Genomic DNA, 26,879 nt, shown 5'->3' on the forward strand with positions numbered 1-26,879 from the left:
CAAGAAGGCAACATATAAATACACCAAATCTTCGCTTAATTATCGTCTCCTTAAAGAATAGGCCCATTTGTCTCCCATTGAGCAATTACGAGAGAGCGCATTTCTCCCTTATCGTCCAACTAAAAACCACGACCCGACCTGGATGTTATCCAACTCTTCTGTGTGCATTAACTCCTCGTGGACGCTCCAAGAAAAATTGTTTTTTGGCAATGACTCGGGCAATAAGACGCGTACTTAACTCACTTGTTGAGCCTTTAAAGTTAATTGAGTGGACAATTTGCTGAGAGACCTTTTAAATAATGACAGTCACCAAATGCATAACTAGCTTTGTAAATATTAAGCTAACACATAGATTGAAATTGACGATAATTACACAAAGAATACTAGACGAGAACGCTAGAAACAAAAGAAGAATAAAGGAAAAAATCCTTTTAAAAAAATTTAAAAACGTTTTTAATAAAAGAAAAAAATCGTTTTAAAAAACATTTAAAGATGTTTTTAGAAAAAATCGTTTTAAAAAATTTTAAAAATTTTTTAATAAAAGGAAAAAATCGTTTTAAAAAATATTTAAAAATGTTTTTAATAAAAGAAAAAAATCGTTTTAAAAAGCATTTAAAAATGTTTTTAGAAAAAATCGTTTTAAAAAAATTTAAAAATGTTTTTAATAAAAGGAAAGAATCGTTTTTAAAAAAAATTTTAAAATGTTTTTAATAAAAAGAAAAAATCATTTTAAAAGAAATTTAAAAAGGTTTTTAATAAAAGGAAAAGATCGCTTTAAAAAAAATTTAAAATGTTTTTAACCAAAGAAAAAAAATCATTTTAAAATGTTTTTAATAAAAGGAAATAACCGTTTTAAAAAAAAATTTAAAAATGTTTTTAATAAAAGGAAAAAATCGTTTTTAAAAAAAAAATTAAAATGTTTTTAATAAAAAGAAAAAATCATTTTAAAAGAAATTTAAAAAGGTTTTTAATAAAAGGAAAAGATCGCTTTAAAAAAAATTTAAAATGTTTTTAACCAAAGAAAAAAAATCATTTTAAAATGTTTTTAATAAAAGGAAAAAATCGTTTTAAAAAAAATTTTAAAATGTTTTTAATAAAAGGAAAAAATCGTTTTTAAAAAAATTTAAAAATTTTTTTAATAAAAATAAAATCGTTTTAAAAAAAATTTAAAAATATTTTTAATAAAAAGAAAAAATCGTTTTAAAAAAAATTTAAAAATGTTTTTAATAAAAGGAAAAAATCGTTTGAAAAAAATTTAAAAATGTTTTCAATAAAAGGAAGAAAAAAATTATAAGAAAAAAAAGTTTAAAAGATGGTTAATTGAAAATTTAAAAAAATAATAAATGATTTCCAATTCTTTTTTTTTAATCCAGATTAATAATTTCCGTCAAAACGAGTTCTTTCTGATAGTGTATTAAAGCAAAATATAACTCTATAAAAATGTAAGGAAAACTCGGGCGTAGCAGAATTTGTCACTACGTTTTGTTTTACCACATTTTTACACGACCAGAACCAAAAAAAAAATAATAATAATAATAAATAAATAATCTGCTGTGATTGGAAACTTGCCGAGTTTTGTTTGGGAATTTTGCAGTTGTATTGTAGGAAGGACTACGCATGTCTTTTGTGCTATTGTATATGCTATGGTGGCTGAAAAAGAAAGAAAGGTGTAAGAGAAGGGTAAAAAAAAAATGGCGTAACACTTCACTGGAAGTATCACTTCGTGTTATCCCTTGATTTAAAAAATATTGTACAAAGATTAATATTTAACTTTTTTAATATGCCCGAGACAGTAAACTGATGGTAAATTAAATGTTTTTCACACATTGAAAAAATTTTAAAATTTCAACTTAAAACTTGTGTATTATGTTCTGTTTTAGTTCCTTGTATTTATTAATAAAATAAAAAAAAATAGGTTGATTTTTTTAAATTGTTTTTTCTTAAAAAAATTGGTAGGGGACGCAAGGTAATTCAAAACTTATATTTAATAAGAGGTCGCATTTTAATTCTATGTATAGACAACTCAAAAAAAAATAGTGAACCGCATCACATATGATAATAGTGAGAGTCTCAAGTAGTGACACTGATTGCGTTTCTTTAGCATGCCGTTTCTAGAGTCAAAAGTACAGCAATAGTTCGTAAAGACACTGTTCCCAGTAGAACACCTAAGCCAAGCATCACTGACTGCGGTCAGTAAGCGGGTGGGTGACCACTTGGATCAGTTTGTGTAGGGACTGAGGGTGCACGGTATCGGTCCTCGTTAAACCGTTCTACCGTAAAGTGCTCGACTTTGTGCTCAGGTCATCAGGCCCTCTGTTGAGGATCGAAATTGCGATCGCACGTCCTCGGAACATCCTCGGGAATGTTTCCCAGATCGTCACTCATAGCCCATTGTGCTGCTCCAGCGCGACGTTAATAAAATACCTACCTACTTAAATCTAGCAACCATGTCCTGCTCTACCTATATTGACCTACTCTACTTCCGGGTAGAAAGTATACAGCTGCTTACTGCAGTTTAACTCATCAGAATGACTTAATATCATTAATATCTTACGAAATACAACAGATTTGAGTTCGGAAATTGTATGATTCATTTCTTTTACTGAAAACGATATTATCCGTTTGAAAATATCGCCTGGCAGAATAGGCAGTTGTATACTTTCTAACCGGAAGTAGAGCATGCCAAGAACTCGAGATTGTTGTTTACATTTATATTGAAAATGCAATCCATCAACGTTCTTCAACTTGAAACCACTGGGGGACACTAAGATGCGATTCGAACCACGTCGCTAAGAAAAATAGTGTTTGTTCGTTTTAATTGCATTTTAATTTTTACAAAAATCCCAATCTCATGATTTTTAGCACAAATTATAAATAATATGATGGCGTTTTCAATATAAATGTAAACAACAACAATCTCGTGCTCTTGACTTGCTCTAATTCCGGTTAGAAAGTATACAACAGATTGCTGCATCATCTTAATCTACGTGGCTATATTTTAAAATATATAATCTTGTTATTAATAAAAGAAATAAATGATTTCTGAGCTCAAATCTGCCGTATTTCATAAGTAATATGAAGTGATATGAAGTAATTCTGGTGAGTTTAAGGTGAAAATTTGTTTTAGTTCTTTATAAATGCATTACTAAGAAAAGGTGACATGCTCCATCTTTCAGCAGTCCCGATTGAGTCTCGTCTTACTTGGTTATTACTGTTTGTTCTTGTGGCAAACCATGCGCCATTTAGTTTTAGTATATTGTTCGAGATTAGGTTCGTTTTACAAATTATCATTTAGGTTTAAATTTGGTATACTGTTGGTAAAGTAAGAAGTGTTCAATAACTATTCTTTTTTTTTTCAAAGGACGATTATTACGTCTTCAAATGACAATTCTTCATAACGATTCTTTTCTTTACCACGTTTATATTAACTTGTCTTCGTGTATGTCTGTTCGGGTGGAATTTTGTAATCGATTTTAAACAACTAACTTCCCGACTAGCTACAGACTTCAAATTTGGCACATAGTTCAGAATTGGATGACAATGCATGAAAATGAAGAGAAAAAGACATACGAAGTAAAGTAAAATTGAAGAAAAATTAATATTTTCGCGATTGTCTTTTGTTGTCGATTCGATTATTTCAAATGTGTGTCACATGTCAGTTGAAAAATTTTGTGTACAGTGAATGAAAAAATTGAGTTTAATTAAAAAATGAAAATGTGAAAAACGAAAAACGTGGGGCGCATGAAATGCATAACATTACATATACACATTTTCTTACTCATACACATCCACATATACATTCTCATGCACATGCATATACACAAACATATTCCACATACACATTCACAGATATGCATATTCTCATGAGCACACATACACACACTAATATAACATTACTGTTGTGTATTTCATACATCCCGCGTTTTTCAAATTCTTATTTTTTTAATTATTATTCTTCACTACAAAAACGTGGTTTCTATAAATATTATTTTTTATTTTGATTTTTTTTTAAAAACAAATAATAGATCAGGTAACAAGTACACGCACGTACAAGAAATACAACTCGAGTCAAATGGCTTCCGGAAACATGTAACCCGGAAGTGTAGGCGGTAAAAGAGCTCGCAGTGCACCCTAGTGTAGGAAACATCATCCATTGTGATGATGAAAATGACTCGCTTTTTTTTCCCAACATTCAGATAATAATATTATTTGTAACTGTGAGAGAGGCTTAATGGGGAAGAAGGCACAAATGTCTAAAATAAATATGTCCTGGTTTCCCGTTTGAAGTAGGTTTCCAGGATATAATACCTCATTTTGGAACAGCAACCCGCTTTTGACGATGTCGGGGGGGGATCGCGAAATGGAAATGAAAACAAAAGCTCTTTTTTTTTTTTTTTTTTGACTTCTCGTTGTGAGACATCAGTTTCTCCGACTTCGTTAAGAAGACTCCTGAAAATCACGTAAGCGTTAACGTTTCATATAACATCCTCCTGCGTCCCCCCCCCTCTCCCCTTCGAGATTGTTACGTCATAGAGGGGGGGAAAAAACTGTCGAGAAAAGCTTTTTTTCTTTCCAACTCATGAGAAGAATAAATAAACTGAAAGAAGAAGAAGAAAAAAGCTTTTTCAAGGAGCAGGTGTATTTGCACTTTTTTTTTTTAATATTCAGTTGTGAAAATTGTCCCCGTTATTTTTTCAGCGTTTTGTTAGGCAGCGCAGGGCGGGTTTACCCATTAGGCCAGACTAGGCCATGGCCTGCGGCCCCCCAATGATTTGGGGGCCCCTTATAATGGATTTTTTGAAAATAAATTAAGAAAAACAATGATTTTTTAAATTTTTTCAAAATGTTATGATTATTATTATTCCTTATTTTTATTTTAAATATGCTCTCTTAAATGAAGAGATATATAAATACTTTCATATTTGAATTAAAAAAAATATACGAGAAAAAAATTTAATCTAATAGGACCCCAAAAATTTTAATGGCCCAGGGCCCCGCCTACGCTTAATCCGCCCCTGAGGCAGCGGGTCCCAAATGGTGTTCCGTGGATCACTAGGGTTCCGTGAAAAGGTCACATAGATTCCGAGTGTTAGAATTTTTTTTAACTAGTTATAATTGTAAACAGATTGGTGAATAATTTATAATTATAGACAATTGGTACATAATTATAAACAGATTGGTGAAACAGGCACTCTCTATTAAAATAGGCATACAAAAATATTTTATTCATCTTCTATCCTAAAAAAGCAAACAAACCCTACCGGAAGTATAAAGGTCCTCTTCTGACGTCATAGCATTGACGTGGCTATTTCTTTTTTTTGACGTCCTGGGTTTGTTTGTATATCGCTCACTTGGTGAAACAATGAAGTCACTGATAATTAAAGTAATTACCAGTGACGTCATTGTTTCACCAAATGAGCGATATGTTACCGACTAAGTTTGAAATCCGGCATTCTATAGAATGCCTAGGCATTGTATATAATGCTTAAAACTAGCCGGCAATGTATGGAACTATTTATATTTCACACATTTCCTAGGCATTCTATAGAATGCCAAATGAGAAACAGGCGAAGTATAAAATACATCTCCGATGTGCTTTATAATGTAATGAAATGTTGCAACAAGCAGGTTAATGTCTTATTTTTTATATGAAAATTTTGTTTCCCTTAATAAGAAAGGCATAAATTATGTTTTATACAACTTTCATTTTTCTTTACGCATTTTGAATAAACTTTTTTTAATGGCACTCTCTTTATTTTTTCGGAATAATTATTTTTTTTGTTTTGAGAAATGCCCATCATTTACATAATATCCTCATCAGGACGTTTTTTTCATACTTTGCCTAAATAGCATTTGTCATTCTATAGAATACCTAGGTATTATATACAATGCTTAGGGAAAGTATGTAATACTTCTCATATTTCATACCTTGCCAAAAATCTTCCGGCATTATATACAGGCATTCTATAGAATGCCAGCGTTTCATACTTTGCCGTTAACATATATAATAGGCATACTCAGTTTTTCTGAATTAATTCTTGTGCTGTATTTTTGTGGAAAAAATGTATTTTTCGTGTTCTAAAATATCAGATGAAGATATGCAAAAAAATTATCCTCTTGGTAAATTATCCAATATTGATATGCAATTACCTGATCATTGAGATGTGGATTTGCGCAATTTAGTTAACATCAGCAGAAGTTCTTTTACCAAAAGTTAAAACGACCTCATCAAATAGTCAAATACTGCCCTCTATCGGGGAGAACATGAAACATGATCGAGAATAAAATGAATAGGAAAACGATATCTTTATGACTATTGTTGATTTTAAGGGGGGACACCACCCTGAGGTGGAAAAATATTAAAGTTTTTCTTGAATTCTTTTAAGTAATAGAGACAATGCAGAGATTCCTTGATTTTTTTTTTGTTATTTAGCTACAATTTAAGTCAATTTAAAAAATTTCTTTTACCAAATAATAAAAAATAAGTTGGTGTCAGCTCCGTGTGTGGCTGGTCATCCAAAAGTAGCACCTCACTGGCCTCATGGATTTAGAAGTCCTGAAACATAGGAAAACGATATTGTTTAGATTTTCTGAAAAGTAAAGACATTATCTAAGAAGTAGCCTAGCTGTTTTTTGATATTCGCAAAATTACCAAAATGGCGGCAACTTTAAAAAAAAGTTAAGTTTTTCATTAAAAAAATATTCATTAGAATGCTAATATAAAATCGAAATATAAAAATATCAAAAAAATCCTATGCTACTTTCTAAGGAATATATTTTTACGTAATTTAAAATAAAGAACAGCTTATTTCGTTGTATAGATCATGAGAAATACGTTAGGCCAGGTCAAAAACCAGCGTTTTGAGAAAAACGCGTTTAAAGTTTTGACTTATGTTCAATCCAGTAAATTATTAAATTAGCAATGACTAACCTTTATTCTGAAATTCCAGGTCCATATATCTTCTCCGTCAACAGAATGGATGAGACACAAAAAGAATGTCGCCCCTCCTAATCCGACCGAACGGATCTTTCTACATGCTTAGCGACGACTCTCGATTTTCCGGTATAACTTCCAAATGAAGTTAGGTAACGAGAAATCGTTTTAGACAGACATTAGGAAGGGTACAAAGATTCGAAAAATGCAATTAAAATTTTTTTCGAATTTTTGAAATATTCTGGGTGGGGTCCGTCCTTAAACTGATGAAAACCAAAAACTATTAATTATTAATATCTAAATGAATTGTATTATATGATAATTATATTATATGATAATTATACTATATGATAATTATACTATATGATAATAGTTATTAATTATTAATATCTAAACGAACGTTTTTAACGTCTAAACAAATAAAACAACGTTTTCTTTGGAAGCGTTATAAATTTTGAATCTAAAAGAGTTGAATGTATTACTTTATTGATTGTTATTTCAATTTTTATAGGGGACGCATCGGCCAACGAGAACGTCCACAAAACCCTTCAGTATCTATTCGAAGAAACAATCCACGGTGAGTAAATATATATATATATATATCGAAGAGCCATTACATTATGACCACCCCTGCTAATAACATGTAGGACCACCTTTAGCTCTCAAAACTGTCAGCATCCGCCGTGGCATTGATTCCACAAGGTGCTGATAGTTAGTCTGAGGTATCTGGTTCCAAGCGCTCACCAACTGGTCCTGCAATTCCCTATCGTGGCAGCACGAATTTGGTTTTCCGAGTAGGATCGCAAATGCTCTATTGGATTAAGGTCAGGTGAATTTGGGGGCCAAGACATGACTTGAAAGTCACTGGAATGTTCCTCGACGATTCGACCCTTACGACACGGTGCATTATCCTGTTGGTGAACACCATCCCCCGCAGGAAAAACTGTTGCCATGAATGGGTGAACTATGTTCAAGTAGCTTACAGACGTCAGGGATTGTTCTATGAGGATTGTGGGTCCTAATGTGCTCCATGAAGACATTGCTCCTGGGCGAGAAACCATGAAAACCAGGGCGAGCCCATTGTTATAGATGGAGGGTGGTCATAATGTAATGGCTCTTCGGTGTATATCTATCTATCTAAGATATTTACATAGATAGATAGATATAAAAATTACAATAAAGACTAAAAAGAATTAAAGAAAAGGGAAGAAAATTAAGAAAAATAATAAGTTTCATTAACTGCGCTTAAGCTGCAAATACTTAAAGTCCATGAAATACCGTCCCTGGCCAAATGATGAGACGCACTCTAAGATTCTATGTAAAACATTAATTATCTGGTGATACTCTATACAGCTTTATAGTTTTTACGCGACTGAAACGGATTTGCACTTGTTTATCAATTCGTGTATCAATGGGTTAAATAAAACGAAATATTATATAAATTTGAGGATTGGATAAATCAGACGATATATTATATAAATTTGAGGATTGGATAAATCAGACGATATATTATATAAATTTGAGGATTGGATAAATCAGACGATATATTATATAAATTTGAGGATTGGATAAATCAGACGATATATTATATAAATTTGAAGATTGGATAAATCAGACGATATATTATATAAATTTGAGGATTGGATAAATCAGACGATATATTATATAAATTTGAGGATTGGATAAATCAGACGATATATTATATAAATTTGAGGATTGGATAAATCAGACGATATATTATATAAATTTGAGGATTGGATAAATCAGACGATATATTATATAAATTTGAAGATTGGATAAATCAGACGATATATTATATAAATTTGAGGATTGGATAAATCAGACGATATATTATATAAATTTGAGGATTGGATAAATCAGACGATATATTATATAAATTTGAGGATTGGATAAATCAGACGATATATTATATAAATTTGAGGATTGGATAAATCAGACGATATATTATATAAATTTGAGGATTGGATAAATCAGACGATATATTATATAAATTTGAGGATTGGATAAATCAGACGATATATTATATAAATTTGAGGATTGGATAAATCAGACGATATATTATATAAATTTGAAGATTGGATAAATCAGACGATATATTATATAAATTTGAGGATTGGATAAATCAGACGATATATTATATAAATTTGAGGATTGGATAAATCAGACGATATATTATATAAATTTGAGGATTGGATAAATCAGACGATATATTATATAAATATAGAATATTTATTATATCAGGTAGTATATTAGTATACTATAATAATGAGACCCGATGATGAGAAGCACTGCAGTGTTCTTATAATTGCATTTGTTACACGAAATTATATGCAACGCTTTTATATTTAAACATGCGTGTAATAGGTTTCTATTCAGATGATTTTTTTATACACTTCCTATTAGTATTTATTTTTAACGTATTTGCATTATACAATGTTAATCCATTGACACACGAACACAAACAAGTTTAAACCGGTTTCAAAACAATAATGCTGTAGAGTATCAAACGATAATTATAATTTTACGTAGAATCTTATAGTGCGCCTAATAATATGGCCAGGGACTGTAAGTTAAAAAAATTATAAACAACATAGAAAAAATACATAATTTTTTGAAAGTGAAGATAAATTATTCATAAATAAAATATTTTTAAAAAAATATTTAAAAATTTATTAAAAATTAAAAATAAAAATAATTAAAAAGTCGGGGAAAAAATAACAAAAAGATATAATATCGTCATCAGCTCACACAATTTATCCGCAAAGAAGTGCTTTCTAATATTGTATTAATATATCCAAAGCAAAATATATCAGTACAATATGAGTACAATATGAAGTACAATATCAGTACAATATGAAATAGTGAGAACAGTACGATTTTCTTGTAGTGAATGAATATTTTATTGAATTTTGTATTGTTCATTCGCCATTTTATCTGTAAATTGCATGACCTCTTGTGCGACGGCATAAATTTCTTTTCATGTGTCGAGCATTGAGAATACATCTAATTATATAAGAATTATAATAGAGAGATAAATAATAGAATTGAGAATAATTGTTAAATGTCGAATGACCTCTCGACAAATTTAATCTGTCAGCGATATCACGAGTTGTTATTCAATGGATGCCTTTATTGTGTTTTCATCAATCTAAAAAGTGACGTAGTACATCTTCATATATCTTAATCTTGTCGAATCAAAATTTGGCATTAGCGTACTGTCATCTCCATACCACATAGTATAATTTTTCTTCTTTCTCAAGCATTTTTACATTTTCGGTAACAGGAAAGTGAAAAATGTGCCGAAAATGCTGCTTTTTCCTTCCTTTATTTGAAAGGGCACCCATTTTTTTCTTCTTGTATTTTGTAACTGCAGTTGAACAGCTAACCCGAATTTGAGTTTACGACTAACGATGTTTAACTCCGTAGCCTTGTATTTTTGAACGCAATCCTGAAGACGAGGGAACTCCTGGATCAGTACTCCCAGAGGTATTGCGTTGTTATTAGAACTTGGAGTAGTTTGTGACCCCGACAGATTTAGCGTGCACCAGTCACCATCTAATACGCGAGGATGCTTCTGCCGACTGGATTTGAACTCCCGTTCTCTCGAACGCGAGTCCAACGTCCTGCCAATCAGGCTATCCCGGCCACAGTAGGTCCGTTTGTAATTCGGAGGGAACGAGGTCGAGGGTCTGACTCGTAGCCATACTCCCCCCTACGCACCAAGTTTTTCGAGTGAAATAAGGATTTCTTTCTTTTTTTCATTTCTTTTTTTTTTTGTTTTTTTTTTTTTGCATCCATTTGGCAATGTGTCTCGATAAGGAAATATTCCGGTCATTTGATTTATATTGTTGACACTTATTTTTTTTAAAAAAAAACGTTCATACTAATTCATTATTTTTTCTAAACTCTGTTACAAAACGCTAGTAATTTTTTATGAAATATCAATCTTAAGCAGCAACTGTCGTTTTTCTAGTTGAAATTTGAAACATTTGATACAAGTTGCCTTGCTAATCCTCCAATCTTTATAATTTTATTCTAATTCAATTGATAGAATTTAGAATAATTATTTGTTTTCGATACTTTTTAAATTAACGAGACAGACCGATCACAATCAGTCTCTATAAAATTCTGATAAAGAAATTAAATAAAATCTACATCCGTCTGGACATAAAATGCGACCGAGGAACCTAGACACCTTTGGCCAGATTTGTAAGTGGCCATCTTTAGTGCGTAAATTCTCAGGGAGGCAGAAAACTTGCAAAAAAATGCTGTGTTCAAGCATCTTCGCCGGAACATATTGTGGTTTGCCTTTCTAAGCTAATCTTACATCTAATCCTCTTTTTGTTGCGGATTTTCTCGCGTTCAGTGTGGTCCAGGAGCTTATCTGACATATGTCAGATAAAGAGGATAAGCAACGTTCATTTGAAACTAAGTAACCTTTTAACAATTTAGAACTCCGCAACTGGATCAAAAGAATCGACTGGATTAAAACACACAAGGTTACCGTCTAGTTCATCATTGTTGCGAAATAACAGAGCCGATGAAACTGTATGATCACATTACGAACGTTAAGCTAGGCGACTCGTTTAAAGTGAGGACTTCAAAGCACCAGAAATACAAACAGATACCTAGAACTAGTAGTTCATTTACGTCTCACTAGAGCTGCACAATGGGCTATGGGCACGGTCTAAGAAGCATCCCCTGAGGATGAAACGAAGACATACCATCACACTTTTGATCCTCTGCAGAGGGGATGGCACCCCCGCTTCGGTAGACTGAAGACCTGCATGCGAAGTCGAGCGCTTTATGGTAGAACAGTTTAACGAGGACCCATATCGCTCACCCTCGGTCCCTACGCAGACTGATCCAAGTGGCCACCCACCTGCACGCTAACGGCAGTTAGTGATGCTTGACTTCGGTGATCTGCTGGGAACGGTGTCTTAACAATCAGTCCACTGCGGGATATCTAGAAATTACAAAAATGATTTCTATTTAAACTTTTTCTTGTATGTTAACCTTTTTTTTGTCTAAAATTTTTTTTGTATGTTTATTGCTCACTTAAACAGCAAAAATATATATATGTAAATAAATAAATAAAAAAAATGTATTTCTAAGAATATTTTTATCGACATAGCGACAGGCTAGTTTTTTTCCATCTTTAATGTTAGCATTTTGATATGGAGCTTGAATTATGTTGTCATAGTGATTTCGCGTTATATCCATATTCGTTATATCGAGCTTTCACTGTATTTGTGAACAGAGCTGAATTTTACAAAAATTTTCTGGGCCCCTAACAAACTATTTTGAAATTAAATTTCTGATGAGTAGTCCTAACAATAAAAAAAATCTATTAAATTGCATGTATGATTCAAGAGAAACATTCAAAAAAATTTTGAAAGCAGACAATTGGAAATAATTTTTCAAAGATAAAGTTCGCGCATCGAAATATTAAAGCAAAATATAAAACAACAAAACAATGTTGTATGAAAATAAAAAGAAAAGTTTGGTGACCGCAAACAATTGAAATCAGTGATTTTTGCTAAAAGTCACTGATTAGCTGAATTATTTTAAAGATTGTAGTCTTCCCCATCTACAGCTTTACATATTTGTTAAGAATAAGCTTTTAGTTCATGTTGACACTAATCATTTATTGCGAATAAGCATTCTAGTTGCATTTGCTCAAGCTGTTGGAATAAACATTGCACTCATTAAAATTCAGCTGTACTTTCGAATTTGATTAGTGCAATATTTAAACGAGTTTCGTTTATCACAGTATAAAGAAAAATTGAAATAAAAAATGCCTTTTTTGAGAAAAACTGTTTTTTTTTTAAAGAAAGTAATATTGTGAACTTTTTATTAATTTTTGAGCCCCCCCCCCAGAAAGTGTGGACCCTAGGCCTAGGCAATAATCAGGCCCTGGGTCTTCCATAGGTGAATAATGATCTTTATGGATAAATACTCAAGAGTGTATCGGCGGCAACTAATACCGATCCGGAAGCCAATGCTAAACAATGGGATGTCTTTATATTCCTCTTTTTTCCCACGTGAGTTGCGAAAGAAAGCAAAACAAACGGGTTAAATTTAGCATCTTTTACGATTACTCAAGGTTAAAGTGAACCTCCTGAACTCTCTCATTCTTTTCTTCTTTTTGTTCTTTCCTTAGATGTAAACTCACACATCCACTCATTCTAATTAAACTTCATATTCTGTATGATGATGAGTACGGATAATATACAAATAATATATAATAAAAACAATTTTAAAGTCAGTTTCTACTTTAGTCAACACAATTTTTTATTTTATTTTAGTTACTTTTTATTCAATAATTAAAACTTTTTCTCTCATATCAAGTTAAAAATAATTCATTAAATGTAATGAATGAATTAATATTTTAAAAAAAGAAAACTGTATTGACATCAATCCACTAAAAGTTTAAAAAAATGTATTTTATGAAAGATTGAGTATTTTGAACAAGAGAGAGAGAGAGAGAGAGGAACTAATTGCAGGAATTGAGAAGAAAAAAGGGGGCGTGGTATCAGACAACAATAAAAAGTATAAATTGGATGACGTGGACCACACGTCATACCACGTCATGTTCTTTATTGAATGCATCTGACACATCGAATATAAAATAATTAAATAGTTAAATGTGCGTGATAAACTTCAAATAGAACTAAAAGTGAGAAATGAAAAGTTTAAATAGAAATCATTTTTGTTAATTTCTAGATATCCCGCAGTGGACTGTTCGTCAAGACACGGTTCCCTGCAGATCACAGAAGTCAAGTATCACTGGCTGCGGTCAGTGTGCGGGTGGGTGACCACTTGGATCAGTCTGTGTAGGGATCGAGGGTGTGCTGTATGGGTCCTCGTTGAACTGTTCTACCGTAAAATGCTTGATTTTGCAGGTCGTCGGGCTACCAAAGCAGGGGAGCCATCCCCTCTGCAGAGGATCAAAATCGTGATGGCATGTCCTCGGATCATCCTCAGGGATGTTTCCCAGACAGTCGCCCATAGCCCATTGTGCAGCTCTAGTGAGACGTAAATGAACTACAACAACAACAACAACACTGATGTTAATTTTAAAACTAGTGGGCTGCGCCCCCTGCTCGCTAACGCTCGCCAACCCCTGAAAATTGTTACGCAATCTTATATGGTTTGCTTCGCAAGCCAAGCTTGCTTCGCTCGCTACTAACTTAGGTACATTGCATATGCACAAAACTCTAAGAATTCAAAACAATCATTCAAATCCATTGTAGTGTATCTACCACTACAAAAATACATTCCCATCACCGAAACATATACAATTGGTGACCTTCGGACGAGACGTGAACACGACTTTGTCAGAAACGCCCACTACGATTTGAACACGCCTACTTCCATAGATGGTCCACATTGAACAGTTGACTTGCTACTCGTGACTGCGACATTGTCCTCCTCACGCTGTTGCTACTCAGTCACGATCACACACAATGTACACCGTATTCACTCGACTGCTAAAGGCAACACAGGAGCACCCACGACCGTGAACTTAATACAGCTCTCACTATCAGCAAGAGAACGGTGATCTTAATGCAGCTCTCCCGGCATCTCACAAAAACAGCAATGAATCAATTAGTGGTATTCGTTCATCGAATTCTATCACAGGTATAATTCTGGTGGGGGAGTACTGTAGTGTATCTACCACTACAAAAATACAATTCCAATTCACTAGTTTTTAAGACATGTTAACTCGATTCTTTGAAGGGGTACCTTTTCATAGATGAAGGTTGACATTGTCGATAACTACTATCCCCACATCCATATAAAAACTTTTTTTTTAAAAAAAAATTACCTCTTTTTAGTAAATATTAAGTCATTAAAATAAATTTGAATTCTAATAAATGACATGTAATTCATTAAACCTATTAGAAATGTGCTATAGTATAATTCGTGATATAAATCAAAAATCGTAAAATAAATTCGTAATATATAAATTCGTGAAAAAAAGCCCTTTCGACAAAATACTTAAATAGAGATCTATCGACAAAAACTACTCACTTCTGTCTAGCTTTATAGTATGAGATAGCCGCAGCGGATGCTCTCTGGTTATTTCAGTTTCCGTTTTTAAAAGCGCTATATGTTGAGCCACCTCAGCTAGATTTGGCTTGTGACATTTTTAGCGGCAATCATGGGTCGATTCGCCGTGTAAGAGAAGTAGTAACGTGAACAAAACAAAGCAGACGTTGCCACCGGCGGAAAAGAAATACAGCCAAAATTTGGAAGCCACGTAAAAGAATTATATATATGTTTAAAACAATGACAAACACTTAACCCATCTGAAAATTGCATTTCGTTTTTCTCTCATCCCTATTTAAAGAATGAATTGTATTAACGTCGAGTATCATCCACTACAAGTTTAAAACAAAATGTTATTTGAAGTTGAGTGGATGAATAAAAAGTATTTTATGAACGTTTGAAAATTTGAACGAGGCAGAGTGTGAACTAATAATAGGAATTGAATAAACTAAATGAAATAAAGGCAAATAGTACGAGTTCAGTGAATTGCAAATATTTGGCAGAAAATTCATTAACAATCCTAGTTTTTTTTAGAAAAGTTGTTAATTTTATTTAATAGGGAGATTTCGCAAATTTACGTTAGGCGTAAAACTATAATAAAACTATAGTAAAAATAATTGAGATGCGCCAGTGATAAAATATCGTAGCTTACGTAAATGAAAATAAGAGATTTTGCAAAGATCCGTAAGTTAAAAACGTAGTGGAATATCATTTTAACTTTGATCACTAGATCAAGACAAACATTTAACAATAGATGTCTTGAAAGCTGTGGTTCAAGATTCCTTAGCCTACCGCGGATCTGTGAGCAAAAAAAATTTCAGTAGATTGTAATATCTGATGAGTTCAGCGATAAAGATTCTTATTATTAATATTTGAAAAAATATTATTGAACTTTTATTGATTACTTAACTTCTTTTAACTAAATTCTATAGTTAAAATGAATATAATTTTAAAATAGCGAAAATATATCTAGTTTCTTACGGAACTAGTGTAATTAGGCAACCATAATGTAAAACAAAAACCAATAAAAAAGTTTTTGTCGAATGAAAAAATTTTTTTGTAAGATCTCATGATTCATTTCTTCAAATTCGCATTCCATGTCTCCATGTTTTTTGTTCAAAAGTTGTCTTAAACAGAAAACAACATTTAATGTAGTATAGCGTGGTCGGTAGGGTCGAGAGTTCGTGGCTTCGAACTCCGGCGGCTGTGTAGTAAAGTGACTCACGTTAAATTTGTCGCGTCTCTGAGTCCTCCATGTTCCCATAATAAATCAAAACCTCTGGGGGTACTCGATTGGAAATCGATCGTTCTCTGATTCAGGTTCAAATTACCATTAGTCGATGAATGAATGGGTCCGCTCTATAAACGGGTGCGACGTATGGTGTGGCAGAGGTCGAATTCTTGGCCATAGATGGCGCCACTGAAAAGCAAGAAACGCACACTCTGCCTTAAATTTGCTCGGTTTCATCAAGCAGGCTTGTCCGTGTGGCAGGTCGCATTAGAAACAACAACAACATTTAACAGCTATAAACAGCCTGCTTTGTCTTTGTAGCGTAAATCACGGCAACATTACGTAAAGATGTGTAGCGTCTAAAATAAACGCGATTATAGCACAGTTGCTTTAATCTTACGCACGGTAGCGTAGGCTAGCTAATTCCCTAATAGCATTGATTTGAAATAAAAGTAATTTTAAATTGAAGAAACAATAAATCATCAAAATTTGAAATCTGTTCTGATAGTAATAAGTAGTAAACAAGTAATATAAAAAAAATTTAAATTCCAATTCCTACTTAGGACAACAAAGAGAAATTTTATTTTACTTACTTTTTATTAAATAATTACAATTTTTTTTCACTCAAATAAAACTAAAATTAATTCCTTAAATTTAATAAATGGATTAATTATTTGAAAAAAAACTGTATTAAAAAATGTCATCTACCAAAAGTTTAAAAAAATGTATTTGAACTTGAATAAAAAGTAGTTTATGAACGACTGAAAATTTGAACAAGATATATTGGGAGAGTGTGAATAATGTCAATAGATGAACCAATAGATGTTCATAGTAATAGATCCTTACTATTAACATGGCCCCGTTTTCCGACCTCATAACCCATCGTTTAATGTGAATTAACATCACATAAATGTTTCCCTTTTCAAGAATTTTATGGCCGTGAATTTGATTTTTTGTAAAGAAAAAGAATAATTTTAACCTATGAATTTCTACTGAGAAGTAAAAAGTTCAAAAACAGATTTAACTTCGTCTTGTCACCCATTTCAAAACTTTCTCATTTTAATCCTGAACCTAACAACAAACTCTAAACCAGTGATTCTCAACCACTGTGCCGCCAAATTCTTAAAATGTGCCGCCAAACATTGGAAATGAAAAATAAGTCGAAAGAAATAATGAATCCCTTAATAAACGTGCTTTTGTAGTACATATTATTTTATTTCACATTCAAAATTATTATCACAAACTATTTAACACAGTGTAAAATAGGTAATTAAACAACTTTTAACCTAATTTTTTTTTCATTGTGTGCCGTCACATTTCGAAATCGTTAAAAGTGTGCCGAAACAAAAAAAATATTGAGAATCACTGCTCTAAGCGATCGTTTCTTTTTACTGGTAGGTAATAGAATAATAGAAAATGCGAATCAGACGAAGAACTTTAAATTACATTTTTGCTTTCATTTCGATTCAATATTGACTTTTGAATTAATGGGTTCTTACTCATAGGATGGGCTAGATCGGAACTTTAATATCACGATGCACAATAAGGAAATATTAATATGTCACGATATACCACGATATTTATATTATTTGTACAGTGAGCTGTAAACAAAATAGAACATACCTGAATAACTTTTGATCTAATGATGGGATCTTCACGTATTGTTTAGAGGGGGTGACCTCAAATGGGGAGAGTAGAAATAGATGTATGTCAATCTATTCAGAAGGTAACCCGCAAGATTGAATCGAGTTAGTATGCCTTATATACTAGTGAATCGATGTTTAATAATCGTATTGGTAGTTACTCAACATATGCTTATTAATTAGTGCAGACAATATTTTAAGTTAACTTAATCAGACACAGAAACGCACTATCTTTGAATAACTGTACTTTTTATCAGACAGATTACGATTCCTGACCCCCAAAATATAAAGAACAGCCGAAATTTGGGAAATAGAATCCCGTTATTACTTGATTAAAAACTTCATTCACTTCAAAAATGTAGAAATTGGAAATATTTTAAGCTCTCAAAAACAGGCGCTTATTTACAAAACATGCCGGGCCAGTGAAATGAGAGACTTTCACGCATTACAAGTCTTAAAAGAAGGCGCCTTTTTCTGAAACTTTGAAACATGTCGACTAATATTTCCAATTTATATATTTGAACCAGGGTGGCTCAGGTTTGCTTTCCAATGATGTGAACCGGGTTCGAATCCCAGCAATGGCTAGTCGATGCGAATTCCGCACCCGGCTCGCTCCGACCACTGTGCTGACGTCAAATATCCTCAGTGGTAGACGGATCATGGATGAAAGTCCCCTTGCCGTTAGGCTACCATAGGAGGTTTTCGTGGTTTTCACGATGTAACGCGAATGCGGGTTAGTTCCATCAGAAAGTCCTCCACGAAGGCAAAGTTCGCCTAATACTTGATCCTGGAGTTTCCTTGTCTTTTAGATTGGATTCAAAATCAAATGATTCATTGGATTCAATTTAGATTGGATTCAAATTGATTCAAACTACGGAGTTTGAACATTAGTAGTCGTAAATCATGACTGTCATGGACAACATCAGGCCAGGTTTTTTAGGGTAGCTCAGCTGCGCCGTACCTGTCAGCTTGTTGAGGATTGGGAACATATATTAATCCATTAAAATAAAAAGGGAATTGAGAAAATAGTAAGAAATTTGTTTAGTAACAAGACACCTCCCTGAATCCTGATGGCTTTTTGCTGCCTATTGTTAGGAAAGATATACTTTAAATCTCTTTTTGATTTACCTGTTATGGTTTGATTTTTACTTGAATTTCCTCCTACACTGTTTTTTGCATTTTAATTTCGTGCCTTTTGTCAATTTCTGCCCCCTATGTGATTCCTCATTAAATTTTTAATCAATTGTGCTCCTAGAGTATATATATATATATATATATATATATATATATATATATATATATATATATATATATATATATATATATATATATATATATATATATATATATATATGACTTTTTTTGTTTTAAAAAAAAATTCCTGTAATTTGATACCTTAAGTACAGTTGTGTCAGCTGTAATTATATTCTGAGTTACAAACATCTTATATTTAACGATGTGAAATTGTTTCCTTTTATTAACTTTGCACCCCTACTGAAGATGCGAATATCTCTTCTGATCTATACTGTTTATTTTCTTTGTAATGTTTGTTTGTATTTAGTTTACTTTTAAGTAACGCTGTTTTCTGGATTTCATATTTAATATCCTACCTATTTGTTAAAACTCTAATTTGAAAATTTTGAATATGTTTGCTTATGTGGTTGAACTGTTGCGCGCACTTCGAACTTTTGGAGTGTCCCCGGATGCCCCCTTACGGGGGCGGGGCAGGGTTAAGCTAGTTATTAGTAGTCGTAAACCCAAAACTTGGATCGTCTGTTGAACGACGATTATACAATTAGTATACCGTAAACCGGGGCGAGTCTACCCATTTTTTCACTTTGTCAACTTTCAAGTGGTCAAACTTTTGTAAATATTAAAGAAAAAAGGCTTTTAATAGGTGTTTCGGAATCGCTATTTATCCCTCTTTAAAGCTGTGAAATCGATTTTAGAAAATATTAACAGTTACACTGTTACTGTATATTTTTATAGAACTGCTGACAAATCTCTCGTATGGGGCGAGTCTACCCATTCTACTAAAATGAATGTTAACATTGTAAATAATCAAATTTTACTATTAAATTGTTATTTTAGTTACTATATAGGATATTTATGAAGTAAAATTCATAACTTTATTATATATTCCATTTTTTTATTCATATAATTACACAAATTGAGTATTTGATCGATTATCACATTTTGATCGCAGTTTTGTTTTTATAATCATTAACATTATAAAATAACATTTTTTTCTGATTATTGTTGATAAAAATAAATTAAAATTAATATAAATTTACAATTAAATAATTAATAAATAATAATAATTAAAGATTATTAGCAAAATCGAAATTCAAACATTGGGAATCATGAAAAATCCTTTTCCCATTCTTTTGGGAGGTAATAATAATTTATAAATAATTTATTTATCTTGCATTAAATAGAAAAAGTTAATTTTGTAATATAAAAATTGAAAAAATAGGTAATTACATTTATATTTAACCTATAAATTTTCTTATTAATGATAAATTTATCAATGCAGAATTAAAATAATATACTCAAATTCATTTAAAATGACTTAATTTTAATATAAACAAAGTTCTAAATTATATTATTATGCTTTATTAAAACTAAATACGAATGGGTAGACTCGCCCCGCGAATTCTGGCTTTTTGTTTACAACAGCAAAACTTACATTCTTTTTGTTTTTTTTTTCATATAAAATTAATGTAATCTTAGTTTTAGGTAAGTTTATCACTTAACCAAAGTGAAAATAGTAATAATAATAATATACTTACGGAGCACCAACTAAAAGTTTGCTGATTTTCAATACAAATCTCTCAAAAGACGTTTGAACAGGTCGGTTAAAAAGACACCAAATAAATAAAAACGGATCAAACTACTACAGCGCCATCTTCCTTAGAGTCTGAACTAAGTCATCCGTCGATAAAAAAATTTTTATTTGTAATTTAAAATAGTGAAAATTAAATAAAACTAAAATGGGTAGACTCGCCCCTGGATGGGTAGACTCGCCCCGGTTTACGGTATTTTTGAAGCAAATGAAGTTTTTAATCAAGCGATATCTTACCGCTTCAGTTTCTTAAGAATTTTTTTTTTTAAATGGTCAAAGGAGCCGTCGAATGTTTGAACCTTTTAAGGAGGACGTATACTTGCAAATAAACGATCCTTTGAAATTGTATGAATCATTCCGGATATCGATGTAGTATAAAAATGCTAGTGATAGCTAGTAAAGACTTTCATTTAAACAGAAGTAAGGAAGAAACGCAAAAACTGTTTCAAAAATTAAAAAAATTGCACTTTCTTTAAAATAAATTTCTGTCCGAGGACAGTTGTTTAAGGAATTAAACGAAAAATAAACGGCACGTAATGAAATTAAATTGTTTTATTTCTCTTATCCTTAACATAAATTTTTTCTACTCACCTGGACGAAGATTGGTACACCGATGTCCAGTAAACATTTTATCTCTAACTCAGAACGGGACACCAGTGTCTCATGCCACATTTCATAACCATACATTATTGAAATGTTTAATATAATATTTTTCACTCATTTTGATCTAAATTGTTGTTGTTGACGTATGCCTGTTTAGGCAGAGGGGGTGCGATTGTTCTTGTTTTCCAGTGGCGCCATCTATGGCCAAGAATTCGACTTCTGCCTCGCCATACGTCTCACCCGTTTATAGGGCCGACCCATTCATTCATCCACGGATCGTCATTTTAGACCTGAATCAGAGAACGATCGATCTCCAATCCAGTACCCCCAGAGGTATTGATTTGTTATGGGAACATGGAGGACATGGAGAATCACCTCATTGGAAGGCAAACGCTCTATCCCCTGAGCCACTAAGGCTCAAAGCGATTTATTTCATTTTATTTTCTATCCGTCGTTGAACAGCCGACCCAATTGTTCTAATGCTACTAATGTTCAACTCCGTAGCCTTGTCATTTCGAACCTATCCAGAAGACAAGTAAACTCCTGGATCAGTACCGCCAGAGGTATTGATTTGTTATGGGAACATGGAGGACGTGCAAAAGTCCTCCATGTTCCCATAGATAGTCCTCCATGTTCCCATGTTCCCATAGACATGAAAAGAGATTTAACGTGCATTAGTCACTTTACTTCGGCCGGTGGGGTTCAAAACCACGAACTCTCGGACATGGGCCCTACCTACCCGGCTATCCCGGCCCTTTGATCTAAATTGATGCAAAGTAATGAAAAGTATGTTTAATGAAAGTCCCGCGTAAGCAAAATAATAAAATTTAGTTTCTTTTAAAGAAAAATTATAAATTTTGTATTTTATGAAAAAGTGGCCATACGTTTTAGGAATCGACTGCTGTTAAAAATGACTAATGGTTGAACTTCTTATTTTCAGCTTCCTCTAACAGTCGGTTATTTAAGAGATGAACAGCGAAGATCTGCTGTTTGGCAGGAATGGTACCAAAAGAAAGATCTTTACTCCACCTACAACAGCAGCAGCAGCAGATCGCTGAGTCGCTACAATGTGGAGGACAGAACTCGTCCCTCCACGAATTTTCAAAGGCAGAGCAAGGGTTTCGTTCGCCCCTCCAGGAATACGGTGTGGACTGATCTTTCGTACAGGTATCCAAAAACAGCGAGGTACGAATACAGGAGGAATGATGCCACTGATGTGTTCGGATTTCTACGTAAGTTTTATTTCCTCATTTGTCACGCAACGTTACTTTTAATAAGTAACGAGTAAAAGTACAAGTATTTTTAAAAAAAGTAACGAGTTAAAAGTACAAGTACTAAACAAAAAAAGTAACGATTTAAAAGTACATTTCTAGGAAATCGAAAATTCAAAGTAACCAAAAATTTTATTGAATAATATTCTTATGTTCTTTAATGTTTTTGCAAAATTGTTGTTATTAATTTAATTATTTTTAATTTTGAAAGTTAATTTATTTTTAAATTCGGAAGAATATTATAATATAATTTTATAATATAATCGTATAATATAATTTTAAAATCAAATATAATTTTAGTATCAAACCTTTTATGGATTTGCACGAAAATGAAATTTTATCTATTGATTTTAATTTTAATGTATTATTTTTAATTATTTAAATTACCATTGATTTAAAGTTGTTTTACACTTTAGAAACGCGTTTTAAAAGCACAAACATAAGCAAAGCAAACGCGGGGTTTCAGATAGCTTTGTGATCTTTGAGCTAGTAAAAAATAATTGAATGTGCAGTATAAGTTGAAACAGAAAGTATTTAAACACAAAGTTAGCTGTGAATGTATATATATTGCACATTAATTTTATAAATTAAAAAAACATAAGCATTTATTTTTAAATTTAATTTCTTTTTTTTTAGAAAGCTTACCGAGTTTTAGAAAAAAGTAACGATTTCATTCGATATTTCCGTTACAATACTTGTACTTTTTCCCTAAAAAAGTAACGAAAGTACAAGTAAAAGTATTAAGTTTAAAAAGTAACGAAAGTACAAGTAAAAGTATTAAGTTTAAAAAGTAACGAAGTACAAGTAAAAGTATTAAGTTTAAAAAGTAACGAAGTACAAGTAAAAGTACGTACTTTTTACTTGTACCGGCGGTACAAGTAACGAAAGTAAAAGCACTGCCATATATGGTCACGTCCATGGTTTGTTTTATTTTTATTTTATAACCGTCCTTGAAGGGCCGAGATAGCCTGGTCGGTAGGGAGCTGGGCCCATGCCTGAGAGTTCGTGGGTTCGAACCCCGCCTGTCGAAGACTCCCCGTGTAGTAAAGTGACTGATGCACGCTAAATCTGTCTAGTCGCAAAAGTCCTCCCTGTTCTCATAACAAATCAAAACCTCTGGGGGTACTGGATTGGTGATCGATCGTTCTGTGATTCAGGTCAAAAATTACGATCTGTGGATGAATGAATAGGTCCGCCCTATAAAACGGGTGTGACGTATGGTGTGGCCGAAGTCGAATTCTCGGCCATAGATGGCGCCACTGGAAAACAATAACAATCCTGCCTAAATAGGCATACGTCAACAACAACAACCATCGTTCAACAGCCAACCCAAGTTTTGGATTTACGACTACAAATGTTCCCTTGTCATTTTGAACCCAATCCAGAAGACAAGGGAACTCCCGGATCAAGTATTGAGAGAATGTTTGCTTTGTGGAGGACTTCTTGATGGAACTGACCAGCAATTGCGTTACATGAAGGGGAAAACCACGAAAACCTCCCACGGTTGGCCTAACGGCAAGGGGACTCATTCTCAGTCATTTTTGGAGATTCGTTTTCTCCTAAATTATTTTCAAATTTGGTATTAATTGACTATTTTGATTGATTGATTATTTAGGTATTAATAATAAAATTGGCCATGTTATCTCTCGATAAGCCACCCAATGGATCTCTTTTCATGCTCCTAGCGCTCCGTTGGGAACCATTCACTCGTAATTTTGAATTGCTCCCTAACAGACTAGGGTTGCTGCAGTCTCTTAATCCCAACCGTTGAATTTCTTTCTTGATGGAAATGTTTGATTCTAAGATATTGATTCTCTTCATCCTCTTTAAGGGACTTTCTCTTCGTCATTTTATATTTTTGGAGTGTGGATATGTTCATTATAATAAGATTTACGTAATAAATAAATTTTCCTCTCATGAATTTCTTTTTGTTTTTCTGGGATCCCTCCTTCCTATCCACAATTGAAATGTATATGAAACGTGCAAAAATTATACTTAAATTCTACGTCCACCAACTGTTTTTTTTTATTACATAAACTGAAATGAAAGGTTATAAAAAAGCTGTATAATTTTACCTATTTCATTTTATAACCATTGTTGGACAGCCGATCTAATTTTTTGGATTAATCCGACTACTTATGTAGACTACTCCGTAGTCTTGATTCCAATCCAGAAGCCACTGGAACTTTTTGATCAAGTATGAAGAGAAATGTGTCTTCATGGAGAACTTTTTGCTGAAACTAACCAGCATTTGCGTTACATAGAGAGGAAAATTGCGAAAACCACCCACGGTTAGCCTAACGGAAAAGGGACTCAAACGCATGATCCGTCTACCTGCTGAGGATATTATATGTCAGCACTGTGGTTGGTGCAAGCTGAATGCGGAATTCATATCTACCAGACATAGCTGGGGTTCGAACCGGTTCGCCTCACTGGCAAGCTCTATCGCCGGAGCCACCTCGGCTCTGTTATTAGTTTTGCCAACTATATAAGTACGTTTACCATTTCGGATTTAACACTTAAGCTTTTAAGTGTGCTCATACATCTTGAAGACTATTGGCGAGCCCCCCTTCTCATTTTCAATTTAAAAATAATAATTCGAAAAATAGGAAGAAAAAAATTTCTGTAATATGTATTACTGATATTATGTTATTAGGTACTATTGAGCAGTGATGGCTCAGGGGATAGAGTGCTCGCCTTCCAGTGAGGCGAACCGGGTTCGCATCCCAGTCGATACGAATTCCGCATCTGGCTTGCACCGAACACAGTGCTGACGTAAGTTATCCTCAGTGGTAGACGGATCATGGGCTGGAGTCCCCTTGCAGTCGGGCTAACCGTGAGAGGTTCTCGTGGTGTTCCTCTCCATGTAGGGCAAATGCGGGTTAGTTCCATCAAAAAGTCCTCCACGAAGTCAAATTTCTCCCAATACTTGATCCAAGAGTTCCCTTGTCTTCTGGATTGGGTTCAAAATGACAAGGCTACGGAGTTGAACATTCGATACCTACTGTAAGTACTAGGATAATAGGTTTTTTACAGAGTTCATAATGGGATGTGTACTGGAGATAATTGTTGATTTTAGTCAGTGTTGATCTCCATTCGAATTATACCAAATGGTACTAAACATTATTAAACTTCATTCTGATAGGAAGTACTTCAAAAAGCAGGTTTTGCTTAATCTAATAACTAAAAATCATCAAAAAAAGCAACAAATAACAATAAATAAAACACTGATATTAAGTTAGTTGTGACCGCGTATATATTCCTATTTTGTGTATGATTTCGTAATGTTGATCACTATCGATTTATTGATTATTTCGTTTTATTACAACAACCAAAAAAAGAGAAGTATTCAGCTAGTAACAATAAAAATATTTTGAAAAAGTCATAAGAGCACCAAATAATATTTAATTTCAACAAGACTTTGCTTTGAGAAAAAAATGTATCGAAATTTATTACTTGTATTATTAATGCATACCAGATGCATACCACATTAATGCATACCAGAAACAAAGAAAAAAAATTCTATGTTGAAGCTATTTAAGAATTTTCTTTTTTAATTGATGATTCGTAAAAAAGTATACATTTCTCTTTAATGTATGCAAGTTACTGTTTGAAATTTTTCATTTTTTTTCCCGCGCGTTCTCAAATGATTTTCTGGTGTCGTTTATTTGCGGTCAAGTCACTTCCATCTAAAAAATAGCTTTGTCTGAATTAATAGATTTAGAGATATAAATGAATGTTATAGATTTAATCAAATAATATAAAAATTAAAAAAAATTTGAACCCAATTTTTACTTATGTCAACAAAGAACATTTTTATTTTAGTTACTTTTTATTGAATAATTACAATTTTTTCTCTCTTGTGAAACTAAAATTAATTAAATAAATTTAATGAATGAATTAATATTTGAAAAAAACTGCATTAACATCAAGTGTCATAAACTACAAGTTCAAAAAAATATATTTGAACTTGAGTGGATATATGAAAACTATTTAATGAACAATTGAAAATTCGAACAAGATATAGGGAACTAATAGTAGGCATTGAATGAGACTAAAATAAGAACTTTCACTGAGAAATCTTAATTTTTCTAAAAATGCCATTTAGCTGCTTTTTGTACCTGAGCTCTTCAATTTCGTAATAATTTCATGAAAAATAAAAAATAAAATTTCTATGCTAATAATTTTTATAAATTCCCGGACCCATTTTGATGTTTAATAACTCATAAAATAATGAAGATATAAGCAAACTTATGGCATTTATTGATGGAATAAC

At 32.5% G+C, this 26,879-nt stretch overlaps 1 protein-coding gene across 1 annotated transcript in view; it reads left to right on the plus strand.

Annotated features, from left to right (window-relative positions):
• The window catches only part of Fhos (Formin homology 2 domain containing), a 262,345-nt gene that overhangs the window by 31,018 nt on the left and 204,448 nt on the right, over nt 1-26,879 (plus strand). Inside the window, exons 2-3 of the mRNA XM_087149345.1 lie at nt 7,446-7,511; nt 22,273-22,564. Coding sequence (XP_087005471.1) covers nt 7,446-7,511; nt 22,273-22,564 — 358 coding nt within the window. The remainder of the gene's footprint in view (nt 1-7,445; nt 7,512-22,272; nt 22,565-26,879) is intronic.

This window comes from Parasteatoda tepidariorum, chromosome 8 (genome assembly GCF_982258835.1).
Source record: "Parasteatoda tepidariorum strain Cologne lab strain chromosome 8, Ptep-v5.0, whole genome shotgun sequence".
In the NCBI taxonomy this organism is placed as follows: Eukaryota; Metazoa; Arthropoda; class Arachnida; order Araneae; family Theridiidae; genus Parasteatoda; species Parasteatoda tepidariorum.